Source organism: Magnolia sinica, chromosome 10, assembly GCF_029962835.1.
Source record: "Magnolia sinica isolate HGM2019 chromosome 10, MsV1, whole genome shotgun sequence".
NCBI classification, from domain to species: domain Eukaryota; kingdom Viridiplantae; phylum Streptophyta; class Magnoliopsida; order Magnoliales; family Magnoliaceae; genus Magnolia; species Magnolia sinica.
Genome location: NC_080582.1, coordinates 27,055,646 through 27,073,886, shown reverse-complemented (window position 1 = coordinate 27,073,886; position 18,241 = coordinate 27,055,646). Strand labels below are relative to the sequence as shown.

General features: G+C 40.5%; 1 protein-coding gene across 1 annotated transcript in view; it reads right to left on the bottom strand.

Moving 5' to 3' along the window:
• Positions 1–17,518, bottom strand: part of LOC131258214 (tryptophan synthase alpha chain-like) — a 49,332-nt gene extending 31,814 nt beyond the window's left edge. The window contains exons 1-4 of the mRNA XM_058259355.1: positions 17,220–17,518; positions 14,955–15,101; positions 14,772–14,837; positions 11,446–11,554 (exon numbers count right to left, since the gene is read on the bottom strand). Coding sequence (XP_058115338.1) covers positions 11,446–11,554; positions 14,772–14,837; positions 14,955–15,101; positions 17,220–17,402 — 505 coding nt within the window. The 5' untranslated portion in view covers positions 17,403–17,518. The remainder of the gene's footprint in view (positions 1–11,445; positions 11,555–14,771; positions 14,838–14,954; positions 15,102–17,219) is intronic.
• Between the last annotated feature and the right edge of the window lie 723 nt (positions 17,519–18,241).

The following is an 18,241-nucleotide window of genomic DNA, read 5'->3' as shown; positions in this document are numbered from 1 at the left end:
AGTTCGAGCTTTTAGAGCAAGTGGTTAGTTGTCCTACATCAAATTGGCATCAGAGCGAGAGGTCTTGTGTTCGAGACTCCTCACCCAGGGTGATTAATGCAGGGGGCATTTTCAAACTGAGCTCGAGTGGAGTGGCCTATGGGATGTAAGGGCACACTCGGGGTGGGCGGCCCATGTGAGGGGGGTGGCTCATGTGAAGTGGAATCCATGTGATGTGGGACCCATGAGGGGGGTTCGACTGAGGTCCTAACCCATGGGATGTGGGGCCTGGGCTATAAGATAAGGGGATTAATTCGTCATGCTCTATCAGTTCGAGCTTTTAGAGCAAGTGGTTAGTTGTCCTACATCAGTCCTCCTCCTTCCCGCTCCTTCATCCTCATCCTCCTCCTGCTTCCTCTTCCTCCCCCTGCTTCTCCTTCTTCCTATCCTCATGCTTCCTCCTCCTCCTCCAACTTCTTCCTCCTCCTTCCTCCTCATGCTTCTCCTTCTCCTCCTCCTACTTCTACTCCTGCTTCTCCTTCTTCTTCACCTTCTCATTCTCCTTCTCCTCCTTCTCTTTTGTTTAAAGTGGCTTAGGACATGATGGGGATTCTTGCTTTAGTTATTAAGGGTGTTTTTTACATTATTAGAAAATTCATTATATAAAAACAAAGAGTGGTCCAAGGCGTTAACCCTAATTTTGGGTCCCCTCTCTTCTCCCAACCTTCTCTTCTTTTCCCTTCCTCTATACTTCTACATAGCATCAGAGTATCCTTGTTTCTTATTTGACATTTTCTTCCTCCTATTATCTGTTTATTTCTCCCTCTTTTTTATCTTTTGGTACTTCTCAACCCTCTTGTGCTGAAAATCTTTTTTCCTTTCTCTGTGTGCCGAGCCTTTTTGTAATGGTCCAAGTGTTAGTTGGTGAATGAAATCAACATAATCTCACCTCTCGTATGGTTATTAGGAGCATGTGGGCTGCTTGCCCTTGTTGGATATCATCTTCGTGATCATCTTCATCCATGGCCGGTTCGAAAGTGTAAACGTGTGGGCTGTTCTCTCTCCAAGCGTGGTGTGCTCATTGTGTGAAGCGTACTAGCGGTGTGTTCGTCTATCATGTCGCCCATGTTTGTGCAAGACCTGTTGTATTTTCCTTTTCACTTGTTCTGATGGAGATGAAAAGTAATCCGAAATCTAGTTCATGAATCCATCTGATTTTTTTAGAGTTCAGTTAACCTCTATTAAATTAAATGGAACAACCCATCTCCAATGGTCTAAGTCCATCCAAGTATTTCTAACGGCCAAGGGAAGATTAAGATATTTGACTACAGAGAAACCTAATGAGAGTTCTAGTACTTATAATGTTTATGGACACGACAAAGGAAGTACAGGATGCACTGCGAGAAATGTATTTAGCCAACAAAAACATCTCTCATACATATCAGTTATATGAAGAGATATTTAAGCTTCAACAAGGTGATAAATCTCTAGGTGAATACTATTCCAAACTCAAAGAAAATGTGGGAGTTGAATGTGTATCAGCCTCTTATTGCTGATTTGGAGAAGCTACGTCAACAATATGAAGAGTTTCCTATGGCAAGTTCTTATCAACGTTGAAAAGTGAGTGTGAACCGGTTCGTGCTCAAATTTTGAGTGACAAGGATGTGTCATCTCTGAACGAATTGAATGTTTTCTTCCAGCATGTATCTCTATGCTTTTAGGAGTGGAGCCAATGACGGTTTGGCTTTAACATCTTTTTACCAGTCGAGGCTATGGTGGTGGCCATGATGGTAGAGGAAATCAAAGTGGACGTGGCGAGATGGGAGGAGGTTGTGGACCTAAAAAATACATGCATTGTGGGCTCTCCAATTACGCTGTTAAGAATGTTGTGATCTCCATGGAAAGTCGGCATACGCTAATCAAGCATCTTAAATTGGAGAGAACAGTAGGCCTCATCTAACTAGTTCTATGTCTACAGCTCCGCAATCACGTATGATTGGCGAAACAGTTACACTAAAGAGCACACGAAGTTGCTGAAAAATCTGCAGAATCAGCCCATTCCTACCATTTCTGCAGCTGCTTCTACCCCTACAGCTACATTTGTGATTTCAAGTATGGTATGTTTAGGATCCAAGTTCCTTGCTCCATGGGTCATTGATTCTGGAGCATCTAACCATAGAACAGGTGAGTCCAGTGTGTTTTCCTCCATTGATACATCGTTAACGGGTTCATCTATCACTCTGGCAGATGGTGCCCAATGCAAAGTATGTGAAATGGGTACTATTCATACAAGGCCTTCCCTTTCATTATCGTCTGTCTTGTTTGTTCTAAAATTTCCTTCAAGTCTTTTGTCTGTTGTCTGATAGTAAACTTACCAAATTCCTTAATTACTTTGTCACTTTCCATCCTTCACATGTGTCTCATGTCAGGGTATAATTATTTTGTTACATTTGTTGATGATTTCTCGATAACGATGTGAATTTATTTAATAAAAGACATGTATGAATTATTGTATATTTTAAAGACTTTTCACTTGGAAGTACAAAATTAGTTTAATTCAAAAGTGTATGTGTTTCATTTTGATAATGCCAAGGAACATATGTCCCAAGCTTCTAGTCAGTATTTTTGAAACATGTATCCTACATCAAACATCATGTGCAGGCACCCCATAATAAAACGATGTTGCAAAACGGATAAATCGTTGCCTAGTTGAGGTAACTCATGCTCTATTAATTCACACAAATGTTCCCAAATTTTTTAAAATGATGCAGTACTCACGGCATGCTTCCTGATAAATCAAATGGCCTCGTCTGTTTTAATGGGTCGATCACCTTATCAAATATTAATCCCAAATACTCCGTTGTTTTCTTTTCCTCCCAAAATTTTTGGATATGCATGCTTTTTTCATCAGTTGAAGTTGGGCCATGAAAAATTAGATCCTCGAGCAGTTAAATGTATTTTTCTTGAATACTCGCTGACACAGAGGTTATCAATACTTCACTTTGAAAACAATATGCATATGCAGATGTTACTTTTTCTAGTCTACTCCATTCTTCTCAAGGGATAGTAAATCTCTTCATGCAGAAGTCGTGCATGTACCCACTGTAAATGAAGAAGACATCATCCAACCTCCTCTCTCTGCCGACTCTTCCATTCACACTGCATCTCAGTTGAAGGTCTACTCATGACAAAAATGAGTAGATAATGAAGTGCAATTAATTATGACGTGCCATCCACCCATATCTTCTTCCAAGCGTTATGATCTAGTGAATTCTCCAGATATGTCTGATATTTCTATTACTTTAAAAAAAAGGTAAGCACGCATGCACCGATCACCCTATCTCTAAATATATGTTTCTTTTAACTGCTTATCTCCAAATTTCCATAAGTTTGCCCTATTCTTGTCTTTTCATTCTATTCCCAAGTCATATAAGCAAGCATTGCTACATAGGGGGTGGAAACAAGCAATGGAAGAGGAAACGGTTGCCCTTTATCAGAACAACACTTGGGAACTAACTAGTTTACTTACCAATAAATGTGTTGTTGGTTACAGATGGGTCTACACAATTAGGTTGTATACTAACGGTATGATTGAATGTCTAAAGACTCGCTTAGTTGCTAAGGGATTTCAAACCCTTTGTGTTGATTACACTAAAACCATCTCTCTTATGACCAAGTTGCACTCTGTTCGTATTATACTGTCTGTGGTTGTTAATCATGACTGGCCCCTCTTCCAATGATGTAAAAATGCCTTACTTCATGGTGATCTGACAAAGGAAGTTTATATGGAGAAATCACCTGGATTTGTTGCTCAGAGGGAGTTTGACAAAGCGTGTAAACTGTGTAAGGCGATTTATGGGTTGAAATAGTCTCCGCGTGCATGGTTTGACAAATTCGACAAAGTTGTGTTGAATTATGGCTTTGTTCGAAGCCATATTGATCATTATGCTCTTTTCACATAAAGGTACTGTAAGACCCGTAACCTCGCAAGACCTTCCGTACACTTCTACATAAACAACGACATGTTCCCAGTGGACCAGATCGATAAGTTTTGATCGTTACCCTACTTTTGTACCGCAATACCTCGAGACTTGTACCTTAGCGACCGCGCAGGCGCTATGATTCCAACACCACACGGCACGGCCCATTTCGACCCTTAGATTAGAAGTTACAATTTTGGCACAATCCGAGGTGGGCCGCACAATTCATGCGGGCCCCACTTGCACAAATCCCCATGTTGTCAAATCAATCAATCAACCCATCCATCAATCAAGCCATCCATCACTCATGTCACTCTCTCCCCATTATTCAAATAAACCCATGCCATTCTCATGCAACCCATACCCCTACCTATGCTAGCCATCATTCTCTTATTTTTTTCTCCCCATTTTACCCCACCATCTTCCCCTTATTCCCTCCCTATCCTAAAATCTCTACCACAATAACTCCCTAACTCCCTCTCATTTTTACCACTTCCTAGCAAGAGTAGAGAGGGATTAAGAGAGAGAGGGAAATATTAGAAAGATTAGGGAGAAATTAAGAGAGAGAGAGAGAGAAGAAAGATTAGGGAAAGATTAAGAGAGAAGAAAGAGAGCTTGTGAGAGTATTAGGAAAGATCAAGAGAGAAAGAGTACGAGAATAGAGAAAAGTGAGATTAAAGAAGATTAGGGGTGAAGAGGAGCTTGGTGGGCCATCCGATCGCCGATCCGAGACGATCTAACTGTCCATCCTTCTAAGTGAGTGCATGGAAGGATCTAAACCCTCCCATTCTTTGTGATTTCTCAATTTTGGTGGGCCCATAAGGGTGGGACCCACCTTGATTATGTATTGAGTATGTGGTGGACCCCATAGTGGCGGGGGGCACCCCGATGGCCGGATTTTTTTCCCTTTTTTTCCCTTTCTTTTCTTATTCTCATGGTGTTGTGGGACCCACAAGTGGGCCACACTATTGGAGAGCATGTCCCGCACGCTATCATAGCGTGGACCACTTTGTGTGGCCCACTGTGATATTTATTTTCTTTTTAAACCAATTGATTGTGTAAGCACACTTAGATGGTGAAAATACACTAAAAATTAATGTGATCCAAAGCTTCCTGGCCACACCATGAGTTGAACATTCAAATGGATGGAGTAGATTTCCTAGGTGGGCCCTACCTCACCCTTAAAACACAAAAGAGGGGGAGGGGTAGTGGCACCATGTCCCTAGACACAACAACATCCAAAGACATGTCTCTGTCTCTGCCACCATTCAACTTCCAAAGCTACCATGTGGGCTTATCTCATGGGCCCCATCATGATGTGTGTGTGTGTATCATCCACACCATCCATCCGATTTCCCTTCTCATTTTAGGCGTTGAGCTCAAAAATGAAGCTAATCTGAATCCCAGGTGGGCCATACCACAAATTCTAGGGGGGTGGGTTACCCACGTTATTTCTTACTTTGCATGGATGTTAATTTGGAGTGAGTTTTCACTCGTGGGACCCATATTGATGTATTTCTTAGATCCACACCATCCATCCATCTGTTGGCTCATTTTCGCCGTGGAGCCCAAAAATCTACCCGATGCAACCATCAGGTGGACCACACCACAACCGATGGTGGTAGTGGGAGCACCCCCTCACATCAACCATGAGGACATGGGTGGGGCATCCCAACCATGGACCCCACCTTGATGTATTTGTTTAATCCACGCCATCCACCACCTTCCCTGTGTCGTTTTAGGCTATGAGACTAAAAATGAGATAAATCCGAGTTCCTAGTGGATTGCACCGAGGGAAACAAAGTCCCACTTTCCGAACTTTCTAAGGCCTACTATTGTGTGTATAAGTGGTGGACCTATCCATCATTAGACTCCTTTGGTCCATAGAGAGTTGGTCGATATAATGGACGGAATGGATTATCCACTAGTGGACCCCACATAGTAGAATAAAATAAAAATAAAGGAAGAAAGAGAAGAACAAAAAAAAAAAAGTAAGTCACTAGACGTTTTTGCCAAGTGACGGTGAGGGTGGAAGCTTCATTAGGCTACCACCACACGTGGACCCCACCATGATGAATTTGTTTAATCCATACCGTCCACCATCTTCTCCATATAATTTTAGGCCATGTGCTAAATTTTGAGGCAAATCTGAGTCTCGAGTGGGCCATACTAAGGGGAACAATGCCCATCTATTGAAACACTCTAGGGCCCACTTTGGAGTCCCTAATCATCCAAACCAGTCCTAGTCAGAGTCTATTTGACCTCATTCGAGGTGGCCAAGACGGTGGACAGATTAGATTTTCCACTTGGGGCCCACATTCATAGTGTATGCAAAACATACTAATAACATGAAAAATACATGAATGCCATGCACGTGGGAGTTAACCCATTCTTGGCCAAATTTTGGGTCTCACAAGTGGGACCCTATTCTGATGTTTATATTGAATCCACACCATCCACCGTCTTTGAAAGATCATTTTAGGCCATGGACCAAAAGATGAGACAGATTCGGGTCTCAAGTAGGTCGTAATGAGGGAAACGAACCATTGCTGTTGAAATCTTCCAAGGCCCACTATGGAGTCCCTATTCGTCCAAATCAACCCAAATCAGAGCCCATTAGACCCACTCGAGATGAACTACACGGTGAACAGAGTAGAAAATCCACGTGAGGCCCGCACTAATGGTGCATAAATAAAAAAGAGAAACAAAGGAAAATGGAAGGTGTCACTAGGCTTTATTGCCAATGACGTGAAGGAGGAAGCCTCCTTGGGCTGCAACCCACACATGGGACCCTACATGATGTATATCATATCCACTCCGTTCATCTGTCCTATCAAACCATGTTAGGCCATGGGCCCAAAACTCAAGTTGATCCAAATCTCAGGTGGGCCGCACCATAGGGTAATATGGGGCTAGAAACCTCTTGGACTTTGGGATTTCTTGGTTTTGGGATTCCTTGGACTTGGGAATCCCTAGTTTTGGGATCCCTTGGACTTGGGTATCCCTGGAATTGAGATCCCTTAGGTCTTTGGTTATATTTGGCATCTTTAATTCAAATCCTTAAATTAGTTGACATGTGAATGTTGAAACTATGTTTTTATTAAAATCCATTTAGGCATATACTTTGCCCGAACTGATGAAATCCCAAGACTCAGATGGGCCATGAACATATGATCACATCCTAGTGACGAACCAATGATCTGTATCAGTCGATTTACGTTAGCAATGATCAGACGGTGTAGATCATTCTACCAAAGTAACTATAGTGATGTCATTGATAATCTGATTATTTTGGGACATCATTAGTGGGTCATGTGCCCAAATGGATTGGTAGCCTAGTGACACACGTGTTGTACATGTGGGTGTCCATTCAGGTCACTCCCAATGGACCCCGCCTTGTTTTATATATATATATATATATATATATATATATATATATATATATATATATATATATATATATATATATTTTATTCATGCCTTGCAGGCTACATGAGAAGCTGATGTTAGTCTAACGTGGGCCATACCACATAGACTTCCATATTTCTAGTGGGGCATGTCGTTCATTTCTCACTCTCTATATATGATGTGCCGATTAAGGTTAATTATTGTCTGATATGTGACACACTAAGAACATGCTTAGTATAATGACATCATGTCTAGACATATGCCCATACGCATCATTTGTATGCATGTTGTGGGTGATGATTGATCATAGCATATGCCATTGGGCTGAGCTACTTAGGAGACCCCATATGAGATAGGGTTGCCCCACATGATCGCGCTGTACGCGCGGGTTTGATGCATGACTTGGATGGTATGACTCATGCATTTCGCATCTTGTATGTCACGATCACCTAACGCCCTAGCGACATCAGGGTTATGGCCTCCACAAGCATATCGTGGATGGTCAAATTGGATACCGAAAATATCTGTTCTAGCATTAGGGCGCTATGGATGTCCTTGGGTGAAAGTCTCTAAATCCTTGTGGTACCAGTAAGATGCTTCAACGTCGAGACCGAGTGGATAACATGAGCGCCCGAGTGCCGAATACCAGTAGGCCGCGTCTCCCACTGTGTCATAGTTGATTGAAAAGGGGTGTGACCTTATCCGCTCAAGGTTAGGGGGCTGTAAGCTAGGTTGAGTTTGACCAGCTCATAGATGAGTACGCTATTAACGAGTCGGGTGGGCATTAGTATACTACTGGCAAGGCAGATAGTGAGGTCTCTTCCACTCACTTGGTCAAGCGCGCGATGGGTCGGCAGCCAGTGTTGGAGTGTACTAGACCCCGATGATGTTTCTAGTGATGAACCGTACTAATACGTGGACTAGTTGAGTATTGACATGCTTGTGTTGCATCTCTAGCATATGACATTCGGCCATGTAGGCCTTGCATTACATAGCCTTGGTATGGCTAACATCATTTATAGACTTGCCAGTTTAGCCTTCCATCATTTCCGCTTACTCTGACATTTGTATGCTTGGCACATGCATTGTGCACCCATGCACGCACTCTCTAAGCTTCGTAGTGAGCTTATGCACGTTCATTACGTGTAGGTTATGCTAGACCGCAGCAGCATTGAGGTAGGAGCATATGCCTGATCTTTTGGAATTTTGTTATATGATGTATTTCCCTTTCAGCACTATACTCAAATATTATATTAGTGGATATGTGGTGATGATGTTTGAGTGACTTGGGTACACTTGTGATTATGCTCCTTTAAAAAAATAAATAAATAAATAAATAAATAAATAAAAATCCTGAAAATCCTCCTTGTAGGATCCCAGGATCGGAACCTGGCGCATGGGAGCTGGGAGCCGAGAATGGGGTACTCGGAGGCTGTCGGCACCGGATTCGACGGCCAGGAATTTTGTAAGCCCGGTTCCCGAGTTTGGGGCGTGACAAGTACCTCAGTCTTCATTGTGCTTGTAGTATATACGGAAGGTATTGTTTTTGCAAGAAGTGAGAATATGGAGATTGAAGAGCTAAAGAAGTACCTTCAATGACATTTCCTCACAAAAGATCTGGGTCATCTTTGATACTTTCTTGGTTTAGAAGTAGCCAGATCTAAGAAAGGGATTGATCTAAATTTAAACGGAAATATGTTTTGGATTTGCTCATGGAGACAGGTCTTCTTGGTACGAAGCTAGTCGATACACCAATGGATCCTAATCACAAACTTGTAAGTGATCAAGGAGATGCAATGGAAGACCCATGGAGGTATAAAAGATCAGTTAGAAAACTTATCTACTTAAGTATCCCTTGACCAAACATCTTATATTGTGAGCATGGTAAGCCAGTTTATGAGCTCTCTGAAAGTACCTCATGTGGACGCAGTTATTTGGATTCTGTGATACCTTAAAGGAGCATCAGGTTAGGGAATTTATATAAATGGAATGATCATCTTCAGATCATAGGGTACTTTGATGTAATTTGAGTAGGTTCTTAGCATATAAACAATCTATTACTAGATATTGCATGTTTGTGGAAGGAAATCTAATCACATTGAAGAGAAAGAAGTAGAGTGTGGTGGCCCAATTAAGTACTAAAGCAAAATATAAAGCAATGGCTCATCCAACCTATGAGTTAATGTGAATCAAGAAACTATTGTAAGAAATGGGGTTTATGGTGAATCTACTTGTGCAGTTATTTTGTGATAATCAGATTGCAGCCTACATTTTGAACAATATGGTCCATCATGAAAGAACTAAATACATTGAAGTTGACTGTCACTTTATATGTGAGAAGGTTTCCAGTAGCGAAATCTCTACGACACATAACCGATCTCAGGATCAACTTATTGATGCGCTTACCAAGGCTCTTCACCACAGGCAAGCTACACTCATGTACTCCAATCTTGGCATCGACAACATCTACGCTCTAGCATGAGGTGGGGTGTTAATGGATGTGGATGTGGGCGGGACCATTGTACGACCCACCTAGGCTCACTTAGATTTGTTTCTATGCTTGCTCTTTTACTTATAGTGGTTTGGACATGATGGGATTTTTCTTTTGCTATTAAGGGTACTTTTGTCATCAGTAGAAAATTCATTATATAGAGGAGAGTAGGGGCATCAACCTTGAATTTTAGGTTCCTTCTCTTCCTCCTCTTTCTTTCTCTTTCTCTATACTTCTACAAATAGAGGAGACACTTTGAGGCCAGCAAGTAACAACTGAAAAGTCATTGTCCGCTAATGCCTTTAACTTAATAATAATAATCGTTTTGAAACAAGCAACGGCTAAACAACCGTTGCACACATTGGCTTTTAGGTAGTATGAAATGTATTTCAGCTTGCTTCAACTTATTAAGTTTTTTTTTGTTAGCCGGGGTATTATTTCTTGAGGGGCCTGTCAGAATCGTTAGTGGTATATAAGGCCTGGTTCATAGAAACATAGAATATTTAGGAAGAATTCAGTCGGAAAAAGAAATTCCTATCATGTGTATTCCTTTTGAGTTTCGAAATATGAACATGGGAATAATTGAAAGGTTTGTTTAATCCAAAGGTGATTGTAAATCTTACTGGATACCTGTGGAATTTTGAAACATAGATTCTTTTATTAAACAACAATTCACAAAACGATCTAACAAACAAGTGATACAATTTGATTCAAAATCGTTAGTGCTATATGAGGCCTGGTTTGTCAAAAATGGAATATTTAACAAGAATTCAGTTGGAAAAAGAATTTCCTATCATGTGTATCCCTTTGAGTTTCGAAATATGAACATGAAAATGATTGGAATTTTGAAATGGAGATTCTTTCATTAATAAAATATTCACAAAACTATCTAATAAAATACTCCTTAGCTCACCTCCACCATGTTGGCATTGAAGATAAAATCACAAGTAATTCTCTCACCCGTGTTTGCTTTTACTTTTCTATTGTATGCACCAAGGCAAGACCTCTCTCTCTCTCTCTCTCTCTCTCTCTCTCTCTCTCTCTCTGTTTTGCAAGCAAAACCTGTTAACAAGGATTCAGATAAACTATATGTATGGAAAGAGATAAGTGACCATTTCATGAACTGAAAAGGATGGGCACTTCAAATGGTGGCACAAAATGGCATGGTAAAGCTAGTTGGTGGTAGAATAACAACATGGTAATGTTGCCCAGTAATCGAACAACATGGTGAAGTCCTCATTGCCAACCTTGACCGAGAAAGAAAAAGGAATGATTCTAGTTAAAATAACACGTTACAAACATAGAAACCAACAAAATTTCCTAAACATGGTGTATATAATCAATGGGAAACATGTAGAAAATTAAGCATACTATCCAAAAATAGATAACACCATGCCAAATTCCTAATTTGCTAGGAAATTCGGATTTCAGTGGAAAAGATATTTTCTCCCTTGTATTCCAATACATTAGCAAAAGTTGACATAAACAATGACACACATACATGATTTTGATATATAAATATGATACATGGATTCTATTGTATCAAAACATGAAATAAAGGCAATTATTTTAGTTGAGGTAAATTACCATGTACACCAGCATCTTTTATGGTAGACATGAACTCATGAATTCCGCGCTTAAGAATTGGGTTGTAATACGTGAATAAACTGATTGGACAGGATACTTGAGGAACCACCTGCAATGAAAGCCTATCTCAGAACTTAATAGCACACAATTCAAACTTGCGCATTGTTAAGAAGTTCAAAGTAGAAGAAAACCATATAGGTTGCTAGAAGGATGTATGCGGACCAGATTTACATTACAATACAAGGCATGAAGAATTAAAAGGGAGACCATGAACCAAAAAAATTACAAAAGCTAGAGAATTAGTATTTCCCATCTACCGGGGATACAGGTCAGTGTCTAGTAAGAAAATATGCATGCACAAAACACAAAAGAAAGTAAAAGATGATTAATGTGTCGGAGAAACATGGCTTCATGAGACTTTTAATGTGGTAAGTATGATGGAGATGAACCATTACAGAATGATGTTAGGCTTCAAATTATTATTAGCATTTCAAATGGGTTTTACCAAGACCAATTCAACGAATTAGCTGCGCGCAGCAAGAATTTTTTTTATTTTTTATTTAATGTAAATAACACAACTTTGTGATAGAAAAAGGACAAACAGCAATCCTCAAAAGGTAATGGATACTGATTGACAACATAGACATGTGAACAGAAAAGATTGACAACATAGACATGGTGAGCAGTAGGGCTGTACACGAACCGGGCTAGCCCGGTTAACTCGCTCGACTCGGCCCAACCGGGAACTGAGTTCGGGTCGGGATGGGTCATTTTCTTTAGCCCGAAACTGAGTTCGGGCCGAGTTCGAATAGGTCCCAGTTCAGCCCGACTCGGTCGAGTGGTGTGTGTGTGTGTGTGTGTGTGTGTGTGTGTGTGTGTGTGTGTGTATTCAAAACTCTACCCGTCCCTTTCCCCTTTACCCTTCTGAGATAGTTCACCGCCCATTTTTGAAGTAGCAATGACTCATCCACCTCACAGACGTATAACTTGAACGGCCTAGATTCATCCAATACAAAAAGGAATTATAATGTCCTGACTAGTTAGATTTTTTGTGGAGTCTATAGTTCAACTATCTAAACCGTTAATCGAGGGCCTTATAATGGGACGTGGATTACCTGCCAAAGCCCTTCCCATGAACTTGTTGTAAGATCCGAACTTGCCCGATTGCTGACCGGGCCAAGTTCCAGCTGGACATGTTGGCCCGGTGACCGGGCCGGGCCGGGTTCGGGCTGGGTTTGGCTGGTGATCGGGCCGGGCCGGGTTGAGCCCAGTTCGACTCGGATCGACTCGTGTACACCCCTAGTGAGCAGATTAGGTGAGACCCCGGCCTCACCCAAAATGGCGCGGCCCTTACCGTGGGGCCCACCTTGATGTACTTAATTTGTATCCACGCTGTCCATCAATTTATCCAGATCATTTTAGGGCATTATCCCAAAAATGAAGCATATTCAATTATCAGGTGGGCCATACCACAGGAAACAGACCATTAATGGGCTACAAAAGTTTTGGATCAAGCTTATATTTTTATTCTTCATCCGGGCTTATGTGACCTTATCACCAGATTGGATGGCAAATAAACACTGCAAAAACATTAAGGTGCGCCCTAAGAAGTTTTTAATGGTGAAGCGTTCAATCACCACTGTTTCCTATGGTATGATCCACCTAATAATTGGATCTGCTTCATTTTTGGGATAATACCCTAAAATGATCTGAAAAAACAGATGGACGGCGTGGATACAGATTAAGTACATCAAGGTGGGCCTCATGGTAAGGGCCACACCATCTTGGGTGAGGCCAGCGTCTCACCTAATCCGCTCCCATAGACACCCTAGCCTTAATCTCACTTGAATAAAAACCCATTTCCATGTATGTAGCTACGTATTTAACAATTGCCACATAGCTGCATTCTTAGAGTCATCTCAAACAATTAACAGGACTTAAAATATACAAGACTCTAAAATAAGGCAATCCATGTTTTGATTGACATTAATTCTGCATATAGCTCACATCCCCTCTCCTAACTAGACCAGAAAAAACAAGCTTGTCAAGCCTTTCTCAACCCTTACCACTTCAATACCTGAATCACCTTAAAATTCTAGCCACCCAAATGAGGAAATCCATCAATTGATTTTCTTCAGAATCTTGCTAATATCTTGAATAAGAGAAATCCAACTCTTTGATGTAAGATCTTTGTGGTGAAATAGGACGTTTATAAAAGTAACGAAAAAGGATTTGCTTAGTTTTGAACTGACTGGAGATGGGAGCATGGATGTTGCAGTTTGGAATTTTTGTGAATGATGCTATGATCTTAGGATTATGGAAGGCCCAACCATTGACCAATGTAACAAAGATCCATCATCAATAATGATTTTTTATCAATGACAATGATAATTTGCCTTTTGCCTTTTTTCAGCATTATCCTAGTACCACTAACATGCTTTTTGCTGCCTGATGTCTTCCCATCCAATTCTTCCATACATGTTCTTTCGCCCTTGTTTTACTGATTTTTTCAATAATTTGATGCGATGAAAAATTATCATACTTGTTAGAGTACACAGTTCTGTGTATACGTGCAGAGCATGATATTAGTGGAATACACTGTTTAAGGAAGAGAAGAGGATAAGTTCCACTGTGAGATTTAGTCAAGAATAAAAAAGAAGATAGAGGAGAGAAAAAGTGGATACATGTGCGTGTGCGTGAGTGTGTGCATGAGAGAGAGAGAGGAGAGAAGATGTGGATACATGTGCCTGTACTGTGTGTGTGTGTGTGTGTGTGTGTGTGTGTGAGAGAGAGAGAGAGAGAGAGAGAGAGAGAGAGAGAGAGAGAGTTGTATATACATCTCTCCTCCTGAGCACTTCATCTCCTAATTACAAAGGGCTAATGAGATAATTATCATCTGAATCAAAGCACATAAAAAATAACTAAAAGATATACACCAACAGTATGGTGCTCTGCACGTACACACAGAGCTGTGTACTCCTAGTAAAACTAAATTGATTCACCAAGCGAAGTTTCTCTAGTCAAATATTTTGGTCATTCATGTAATGTAATTATGGTACATGTGGATGCATTGCACATAGGTTAGCAGATAGTTTTGCAAAAGAGGGTTCATCTAAATTCTCATTTTGTATAGAGCAAAACCAACCCTTTCTACAGTTTCTTTCTTCTTTTCGCAATAAAACTGTTAACTTTATTAGAAACTGACTCTAGCATCCTGATTTTCAACAACTCCATTTCTTTGTGTACAGACTGTAGAGAGAAGGAGAGACATAGATATAATTCACAGACAAGTATTATCTGTATCACAGTGATCTGAACAGTTGTACCTCCTCCAACATGGAAACTATAGCATCAAAACTGATCCCTTTTGCTAGAGCGCGGGTAGCAGCAGCCTGGAATCAAAATGAAACACCAAGACATGGCAGGAAAAGGAAATGAAAAAATGAAACACCAAGACATCTCGGGAGGAATGAAAAAACAGTGGCAAGAAAGTTGCAAGACAACCACACCTGGATAACTGGGCCATCTGCCAATGGATCGGAATAGGGTACACCCAATTCAATGATGTCTGAACCACAGGTATCAAGTACTTTCAACGCTTCTGCTGTTGTTGATAGATCAGGATCACCGGCAGTAATATAAGGTATAAGTGCCACCTACGCATCATTCATATTCATTAGAAGCTAAACTATGTTGAATCAAACAGAACAATCGACTGATTCAAGATTACACTATTATCGCAAAGAATTAAAACTGTCCAATGATGTACTCTCAAATCATATATCCATTTGTTATTTTGACAAAAATGTATAAAGAAGTGCAGAACAGAACATATCACAAGAAAAAGGGTACCCCCAAATCCTCCATCAAAAGTTTCTTCTTGAGTTTGCATATTGATCCTTGGCAGTACATCTTAAACAAACAATCTCTATGAAATTCAGCAAAAAAAAAAAAAAATCTTTAATAAAAAAGAAAGAAATTCATCATCATTTTGCCACTACACTGGACTCTTGAGAGAGACTGTGTGTGTAGTCATTTAATGAAAGAAATCATTAAAATGCAGCATTGAAGAAGGGGCCAAAAAAAAAATTGGAATAGGATTGCTACCAAGAGCAAGCACATCAATTCCAAAGTTCACCAAGAAGAGCTGATCAATCTAGAAATGGTAAACCACACCAACAAGCTAGTTGATCATATGAAACTTACTAATAGAAGTTTCCCTCTACTAATATATCATCATTGTCTTTGGATTCCAACTATTCTTTTTCTCCCATTCGATTTTTTGTCAAGATGCTCAAATACCAACCAGTAAACAATGAAACAGCTAATACTCTACTGTGCAAACTTCCCTCCATACAACTTTCCATTATACGATCAAAGATCACCTAAACAAAAAGAACCAATATAGAGTAATTGCACGTACTTCTTTTCCTACCATCCGATTATCAACCAGATGAATGAGCCTCAACAGATAAACAATCAAAAAGCTCAAAAGAAGAACATCCTACGACCAAAATTTTCCTTTTCAACCATTATCCAAAAGATGAACAAGGCATCAACTAGTAAACAACCAAACAACTAGTGTACCATTACATATAGTTCTTTCTACCACAAGTCAATCTACATGAAACAATCAAACACAACAAATAAGAAACCAAAGCAATTAAAATAACAAATGAGAAAATTTCGCCACTTTTCTATAATCACAAGCAGGCTTATGAAAAATAAAACAAATTCGAAATGATCATAGAATAACAAACAGGTTGTACTCTCAAACTGCATCCTTTTCTCTAACACTTTTCTGAAAATCTAATGTATAACAACTCATACAACCCAACAAATAATCCCAATCAAATGGTCATATCAACAGGATAAAGCGGAATTACATGAAACACCACCCACATATTGCCACAGTATAAACATGTTTCCATTTCTTATAAAGGGAACCAGTGTTTTCGTAATCCAGACCATTGGCTCATTGTGTCCCACCATGGATGGACTCTGAATAAATATCTCCTTCATAGGACAATCTTAACATTTTGATTTGTGGCATGCAGATAGACAGCTAAGAAGAGAATTACAACAAATGTCCACATTCAACCGAAAAGGATCCTGATATCGGTCACAGTCATCATCCAACCGGGGATACTTTTGGGGATTCTCTGTCCACCATGAGACTCAACAGACTAATCGTCTGAATTACCGAAGCATAGGCCCGCTTGTCAGAACTGAAAATCTCTGAAAACTATGAGAAGATGCAGGCCGCGTGTCATATAATTCCTGCACCATTAAAATTATACAAACAACTGAAAATCACAATGACACAATTCAAATATCTGCAAACGGCAAAAAAAAAAAGCATAATCGATCCAAAGAAACCCAAAAATCGAAAATAAGAAACATCCATTCACCAAAACCTATGAAAAACCAAGAAAATGGATGAAACGGTTGAAAAAAGAGCCACTGAAATCATACCCACACCATAAAACCATTTTTCTGAAACAACCCAATTCAAAATGCAGAATGAAAAAATCGAATTTGACTAAAATAGAATCCGAAAAGCGAATATACGAAATACGGATCAACCAAATCCATGCAACCAACTGAATCACCGCAGCCCAATTCAAATCCCATCCACGAAACATCCATTTCGACTAGAGCAAAACCCGAAATTCAAAATTAAGAAATGCCCACTAAACAAAAACAACATAAAAGCAAGAAAATGACTGAAAATATGTAAAAAGAGAGCCAATTGGAGAGATTCAAATGCTCACTCTGCCTTGTTTCTTCAATCTGGAGAAGGTTTCTGAAATACCCGTGGCCTGAGAGAGAGTGAGAGAAGCCATTGGAGTGAGAGTTTTCGCAGAGACGATGGATTTTGGGGTGTGGGGATTGAAAAAACGGAAGTGAGACTTTCTCGATGGCAGAAAAATGGAGGTTTTGAGAGCAACAGCCATTTCTGTCCGGAAAGCAGCAGCAGCTCTGAGAGAGCGGGAAGAGGTTTTAGTAGCTGTAGATACTCGGCTGCGTATGACACTTGATGCGCTTACACTACATGCCTGTGACCCGTGTTACCGCAATCCCCCGTAATCCGGACGCGGTTTGGCTGATGACCCAGATAACTGATGTCAAAGTTCTGTGGGCCCCACCATGATGTATTTGTTTTATCCATGCCGTCTATCCATTTTTCCAGCTCATTTTAGACCATGAGCCTAAAATTATACAAAGCTAAAGTGGACCACACCACAGAAAACGGTGGGGATAATGACGTCCACTGTTGAAACCTTACTCGAGCCCACCGTGATGTTTATTTGTCATCCAACCTGCTCATAAGGTTACCGGATGAAGGGAAAACACAACTATCAGATTGATCCAATACTTATGTATCCCCTCAAGAAGTTTTCAATAGTAAGCTTTCAATCCCCACTCTTTTCAGTGGTATGGTCCACTTAGTCTTTGGATCTGTCTCATTTTTGGGATCATATCCTAAAATGAGATCGAAAAATGAATGAACGGTGCGGATAAAACACATACACCACGGTCGATCTACAGAGCTTTGACCCCCACTAGGTGGCTGATGTTGGGGGTCATCAGCCAAACTGCGTCCAACCTGCAACCCCATGCTCTGCGGGGCCCACGGTGATATTTGTGTTATATCCACTCAGTCTATACGTTTCTACGGGACCGAAAACGAGGGAGATCAAAACCTCAAGTGGGCCACACCACGAGAACAGTGGGACTGAAACATCCACTATTGAAACCTTCCTAGGCCCACCGTGTGTGTATACGCCCACCT